The 6,728-nt window shown below is 46.8% G+C and overlaps 2 protein-coding genes and 1 non-coding gene across 4 annotated transcripts in view; 2 read left to right on the top strand and 1 right to left on the bottom strand.

Moving 5' to 3' along the window:
- Positions 1-1,972, bottom strand: part of Mrpl18 (mitochondrial ribosomal protein L18) — a 6,004-nt gene extending 4,032 nt beyond the window's left edge. The window contains exons 1-2 of one of the 2 annotated variants that reach the window (XM_023699287.1): positions 1,502-1,972; positions 799-985 (exon numbers count right to left, since the gene is read on the bottom strand). In XM_023699287.1, coding sequence (XP_023555055.1) covers positions 799-985; positions 1,502-1,592 — 278 coding nt within the window. In that variant the 5' untranslated portion in view covers positions 1,593-1,972. The remainder of the gene's footprint in view (positions 1-798; positions 986-1,501) is intronic. The other variant, XM_004639534.2, reaches the window with a different exon arrangement.
- The window catches only part of Tcp1 (t-complex 1), a 30,426-nt gene that overhangs the window by 13,006 nt on the left and 10,692 nt on the right, over positions 1-6,728 (top strand). The window contains exons 2-5 of the mRNA XM_023699286.1: positions 2,706-2,797; positions 3,936-4,021; positions 4,203-4,331; positions 5,663-5,760. Coding sequence (XP_023555054.1) covers positions 2,734-2,797; positions 3,936-4,021; positions 4,203-4,331; positions 5,663-5,760 — 377 coding nt within the window. The 5' untranslated portion in view covers positions 2,706-2,733. The remainder of the gene's footprint in view (positions 1-2,705; positions 2,798-3,935; positions 4,022-4,202; positions 4,332-5,662; positions 5,761-6,728) is intronic.
- On the top strand, positions 5,920-6,058 carry LOC111812105. The gene has a single exon (XR_002817697.1). It is a non-coding gene; the product is annotated as a small nucleolar RNA SNORA29 (small nucleolar RNA).

Raw genomic sequence — 6,728 nt, forward strand, 5'->3', positions numbered from 1 at the left:
CTCCTTTCTATGCTACTTTAAATCTCCACTAAGGAAATAAGCAGGAGACAAAATACCTTCACTAAGCTACAGCACAATGATGATAATTTAGGGTCCTGACGGTAAGATCCTATAAAATAGATTTGAATCTTACTTTTTATTTTTTTTATTTATTTATTTTTTTTTGAGGAACCAGGGATTGAACTCATGCCCTTGTGCTTGCCAGGCAAGCGCTTATTCTACTGAGCCATCTCCCCGGCCCTGAATCTTACTTTTAGAACTTACTAATCATATCTCCCTTAGCCTTAATCCACTTCTCAAAAATGGCGAAAATTGTACTTTTTTCAGAATATAGTTTTACGGGCTGGCGAGATGGCTCAGTGGACTAAGCGCCTGCCTAGGCAAGCGCAGGGACCGGGGTTCAATCCCTGGCACTACAAACTGCGTCAGCCACGAAGACCAGGCGTGGTGACACATGCCTGTAATCCCAGCACTGGGGAGGCTGAGACAGGAGAATCGCTACAAGTCCAAGCTGCCCTAGCAAGACCCTGTATGAGATAGATAGATAGATAGATAGATAGATAGATAGATAGATAGATAAATATCACCTTTCCTACAATCCTCAGTATACAACCAGTCTCCTACTCTGACGTTATGTATCTTTTAGGCTTTCTCCATCTGCCAGTGCTACCACTACTCACCACATTGTCAGCATTCCGTGTGAGAGAAGCCCAGGCAAACCCGACACTGTCGGCGAGTGAACTGGAGAAATAATCTACAATGCATGTAGCGTGGTCAATCACTAGGAGACTTAATTACCTGTGCCAGAATTCTCGGGACGGCCACACGGTCCCCCAACCCCGCTCTTTCCTGGCTACACCTAACAGCTCCAGATTCCGAGGGTTTCGGTTGGTGAACTCTGGGGCAACAGCTTCATTTTCCACAGGCTCTGTTTTCGGCTTCACCGCTGGCGTGGAGCTGGTTGAGAGAGCCGCGAGCCTACACTCTAAGAAATAGAAACATTCAGACAAATCCTTAAAAGAAAAAACAGAACAGAAACGGATGCTTGGACTTTGCTGTGTGTGTGTGTGTGTGCGTGTGTGTGCGTGTGTGGCAGAAATTCTTTCTTTCTTTGCCGTACCAGGGATTGAACTCAAGACCTTGCACTTGCCAGGCAATTGCTTATTCTACTGAGCTATCTCCGCGGCTCGAAGCTTGGAATTTGAAAGGAGGGCGAAATGTAAGCTGTCGCCACAGACCTGATACATCACCCCCTGCTACAGTCAGCACGTGCTGCTAGCCTATTTACTTTCCCCATGTCTACTTTTTAAAAAGTATTTCCAAAAGCCAGGCCTAGTGGTGCACACCTGTAATCTCAGCAGAGGCTGGCACAGGAAAATGACAAGTTCAAGCCAGCCTGGGCAACACCTTGTCTCAAAATAAAAGGGGGTGAAAGGCTGGGGATGGAGCTCAGTGCCAAGGTTCTGGGTTCAACCTAAGCGCAATTGTAAAATCCACTTACTGTGCAGGCACGGTAGTGTACGCTGAGAATGAGATAAATAGCCCGAGTTCCTGCGAATCGGCAAATTGCAGAACCGTGACAGAAGCTCCATCGTTGAGAGGATGACAGCGAAAGCACGGGAAGCCTGCCTTCTCTTCGCGACCGCAGCCCAGTTAACCGGCCCCAGCCATACTAGAGGGCGAGAGAGCCACAGACCGCCGCGGACCAGCAAAGCCACAACTCTCCGCAGCTGAGTGGCCACAGGGGCAATCCGTCACGCCGCTGCGCCAATCACCGCTTACGTCAACACGCACGCCGGCCAATCACCCGCCCTCCTAGAGAGGTAGCCCCGGAAGGTCACGGCTGATTCCAGGCTCTCCAGCGCGCAGCCCTTCTCGTTCTCTGACCAGTTTCGGTCCTGAAGTCGCAAAGCTTCAGATCAGACCCTACCGGGTCTACCCATGGGAGCAAAAGGAGCAGAGCCAAATGCAGTTGTTTTCTTTTTTTTTTAATTTATATGTGTCTGTGTCTGTGGCCAGCTCAGCCCACCAGGGGGCGGGTCTGGCTGGCATGTGGTGCTGGGGGATTGAACCCTGGTCCGTGTACTTTGCTAAGCTTGTTCTAAGTAGGCGCTTTAGACCACTGAGCCATCTCACCAGCCCCAGTTGATTTCAATTAGCTGAAAACTTGCACTCCCCATCCTTCCCTGGTCCTAGCCACGCGCAGACCCTTGTGCGCCCTGGAACAAAGCCGAGCCTAACAGCTTCATCCTCCCCGAACAAGCACTTAAGGGAGCTGACACCTTAACCCAATAAATTCCAACTATTAATTCCGCCCACTGGTCACTTTTTCTAGAACACACTAGAAACTTAAAAGGCGCACGCGCAAAAGTCGCCTGTGGGCAGAAGTCAGCAAGTACTTCCTTCCGCGGGTGGTCCAAATCTCCTAATTTCCGGTCTCCTCTTTGGCGCCCTTCTCCTCTGCGGTCCCATTGGACCGCTAGATAGGGCCGGCCATTTTAGGGTTCCTCCTTTCCGGCAATTTTCCTGGGTCTGTCACCCTCCCCTCCTTCCCGCCGTGCCTCGCGGCCGGGCAGCGGCGGGAGAAGTGGGAGGTGCTATTACCCAGCAGCCTTCAGGGCTCCGCTCTGGCCTGATCGCCTGGCCGCTTCGTTAGGCTCGGCGTTGCGGCTCGTGGGCGGAGGTCGTGGTTGCCTCCGGCGGAGTGAAATTGCGCGCAACCTCGCCGCGAAGATGGAGGGCCCTTTGTCCGTGTTCGGGGACCGCAGCACCGGGGAAGCGATCCGCTCTCAGAACGGTAAGGCGGACAGGGCCCTGTATCGTTTTGTTCAACGTCTCTCAGAGCAAAAAGGGCCCGTAAAAAGTTTCGCCCTGGCCTTTGTCCTCCCGTGGCCGTGGCGGGCCACCCCGGCCCTGCCCGTGGGCGCAGTGCGTCTGGAGAACCTCCCGTGGGGGAGCGCGGGCGCCGGGACCGGCGTGGAGACGGCGCCCGAGGCCGGAAAGCGAGCGCTCGCCTCGACACGTGCGAGCCACACCCGCAGATCGCGTCCCGGGGCGGCCTCCCTCCCGGGCTGCGGGCGGCCTCCTGAGCTCTCGGCCGGAAAAGCTTTGCGTTCCCCTGCAAAGTTCCCGCGAGGGCAGAGGCCTCTAGAACTTAGGGGACGTGCACTCTTCCATCTGGTTGTGACCCACTGTGGATGTCGCCGCCCCTGTGGTCACTCAGATCGTTTTTGTCCACAACCTGCCATTGATGGCCTCTTGCAGTGAAATAAGTTACAGAAATGCTGGATTGTATACTAGTGGTAGCAAGACGTATTTATCCTAGCAAACACTAATAAGAATTACCAAATCAGTCGTGAGGAGCTATCGGGACTTTTTTTTTTTTTTTTTTTTTGATAAATTCTTTTTTCCTTGAATGAATTTAAATAACGTTTAGCACCTTTATTTTAGGACTACTGGGTTTTCATCTTTAAAAATGGGGTTGTGTTGAGGATTTTTTTAAAACCTGCCAGCCGAGGGTGGGAAGTTCAAGGCCAGGGTGGGCAATTTAAAAGAGTTAAAGGGCTAGGTATGTTTTTCAGTTGTAGACTCCTTGCACAGGAACCCGGATTCAACCCCCAGTACCTTTACAAAAAAAATGCTAGTCTTCAGGGGAAGGTTGATGACTACTATCCTCCAAGGGATAGCACAATATTGTAACTGTTGATTAATTGTGTCGTTTTCTGAGGCAGTAAACTAAACTCTGAAAATATTCGTGTTTTTTCAGTAACGCACTATAGGGGCCGGGGAGATGGCTCAGTAGAATAAACGCTTGCCTGGCAAGCTTAAGGGCCAGAGTTTAATCCCCCGTTCCGCAAAAAGGAAATGAATGAACTTTAGAACAGTAAGGTTTACTAATTTTCTTTCTTTTCTGTTTTTCCATGGATTATCTACAGTTATGGCTGCAGCTTCTATTGCAAATATCGTAAAAAGTTCACTTGGTCCAGTTGGCTTGGATAAAATGTTGGTAGATGACATTGGTGTGAGTATAGTTTGTCATTTTGTCCACTGTTTTTGCTCTGTCAATTACTTGCTTTTCTGAGTCCCCATATTAGGAGGTGAGTGTTAACATTGAATTTTCATTGTAGTGAGACTGTATTGACTTAGGGGTACCTTGTTCCTATAGGTAATTGATGTTACCGCTGTTTACTGTCTTTTCCTAGGATGTAACCATTACTAATGATGGTGCCACCATCCTGAAGTTGCTGGAGGTAGAACATCCTGCAGCCAAAGTTCTTTGTGAGCTGGCGGATCTGCAAGACAAAGAAGTTGGAGATGGAACGACCTCAGTGGTAGGTGGGACCGTGCATTTTGTCAATGTCATAGCCAAAATTTAGTCATTTGCTCTGGGTCTGAAATAAACTGAGTTGTTTTTTTGTTTTTTTTTTAAGTTTTTATTTTATTTATTTATTTGGCCAGCTCAGCCAACCCTAGGGGCGGGGCTGGCATGGTATGTGGTGCCAGGATTGAGCCACTGTCCCTGTGCACATGCCTGAGCTTGCCCAAGCAGGTGCTTTAGGCGGCTCAGCTATCTCGCCGGCCCTAAATTGAGTGATTTAAAAAGGAAAATGTTAACTACTCAGCAGGTAAAAATTCATAAGGAAAATTTGAAAATGTGTGTTTATACCTAATTTGTACAATTAGAGTAGGAAAAAAATTTCAGCTAATGTAATAGTATCCTCATTTCAAAATTAGGATTTCACCAGTTTGGGGGGCTTCTTAGTGTCTCATTATGATTTCAAATTTCAGAAAAGGATATTTTTAATAATTTCTGAACTTTTATTACCATCTAAGACAGAAATTTGTGAAACCTTTACATACCTAAGGGAGAAAATCTCAAAGCTTTTAAAAGTAGCTAAGTATTTTAATATTTTAAATGCTGAGAGGCAATCTCAGGACCTCAGAATTGGACTAGAAGAAAGCTTACTCCTTCATGACGTGATACACATAAGAACAAATAGGGCCAGAGAGATAACTCAGCAGTCTTAAGCTCCTGCCTGGCAAGCACAAGGACCAGAGTTCAATCCCCAGTACCACGTGCTGAGCTGGCCCTGGAACCTGGACATGGGCATGATGACGCACACCTACAAGCCCAGCACTGGGGAGGCTGAGAAAGAAGGGTCACTGCAAGTCAGAGCTGTGTAGCAAGTGTACCAAATAAGTTTTTACAAGAGAAGCTCACAAGATTTTAAGTTTTAACAAATACTTCTTAGTAATCCTTACAAGAAGGATTTTTAAACTAAAACCCTGTAATAGTACAAATCACACCAATAGGAGTGTAGCTTCTTCTAAATGTATACTTGCTACTGATAATGGATGTGTTCTGGTGTATTGTAGAACTAGTCCTAGTTGTTTGTTTGTTTCTCTAGTATTGTTCGTAGGTATATACGCTCTTAGCACTTTTTTTTTTTTTTTTTGGTGGAACCAGGGAATGACCTCAGGCCCTTACGCTTGCCAGGCAAGCACTTATTCTACTGAGCCATCTCCCTGGCCCCTCTTAGTACTATTTTTAATTCTTACTTTTATCACCAGTCTCATTAATAATGATCTTTCATGTTGGTACTGTGCACATTGTACAGATTGAGTGTCAGGCATATTTATACCTGTGAATTTTTTTCAACAGGTTATCATTGCAGCAGAACTTCTGAAAAACGCAGACGAACTTGTCAAACAGAAAATTCATCCCACATCAGTTATTAGTGGCTATCGGCTTGCTTGCAAGTAAGATTCTTTGTTTGTGTGTAAGCTAAATTTTATCGGCTGTAATATATGTGAACTGTGTGGCTCCTAAGCCTTGATCAATGACCACATCTTAATTTGGGCAGGTTGTGTTTTAGCATTCACATGGTAACATTTGAGGTAAGAACTTGGGCCAGTATCTTTCCCATTTGACTACCACGTTTTCTCCTGTAGTAGATTTTAGTGGCTATGCTTGTGGGATAGAGTAAAGTTGCCATGATCTGAAGAGGGAGGGTTTTTCAGTGTCCTCCTCCTATATGAAATGGCCAGACAGAAAAGCAGTTCCTGTAGCATTTGACACCACGTGCAGCGTGACAGAGGCAAAAGGTTTGAGTAGCAGCCTTAAAGCATTTTTCTCTCCACACTTTATAAACAGGGAAGCAGTGCGCTATATCAGTGAAAACCTAATTATTAACACAGATGAACTTGGAAGAGATTGCCTGATTAATGCTGCTAAGACGTCCATGTCTTCCAAAATTATTGGAGTGTATCCTTGAATGTGCCAGTAAGTTCAAGGTCTCTTTGATGGACAGGGTTCTGGGAGTGGAACCTGATTTCAGGGTGTTGTTGTTGTTGTTGTTGTTGTTTTATTTAGGACAGGGTCTCGCTCCGCAGATTGGATTCGTAGTGGTCCTTTTCTTTCTTCTGTCTTCTCTTTGAGACAGGGCCTCACTGTAGTTTAGGCTGTCCTTGAATTTGCTTGAACAAAGTAAGGGGCCCTTGAAGTCAGCAGTCCTCCCTTAGCCTCCAGAGTGCTAGGATTCTGGGCCTGTGCCACCACATCTGGCTTGAGTTCTTCGTAAGATACCATTTTATTGCTGATTGAAAATGTTAGAGACAAGGAGTGGTACACGGCATTGCCTTCTGCCTGCCCTGCCTTTCTAGGCTGAAACAGTGAAGTAGCCTGTGTAGATTGTGAAAAATAACAGTGTAGCGATTTCTGTAGCACT

This window comes from Octodon degus, unplaced genomic scaffold, assembly GCF_000260255.1.
Source record: "Octodon degus isolate 3935 unplaced genomic scaffold, OctDeg1.0 scaffold00112, whole genome shotgun sequence".
Taxonomy (NCBI): domain Eukaryota; kingdom Metazoa; phylum Chordata; class Mammalia; order Rodentia; family Octodontidae; genus Octodon; species Octodon degus.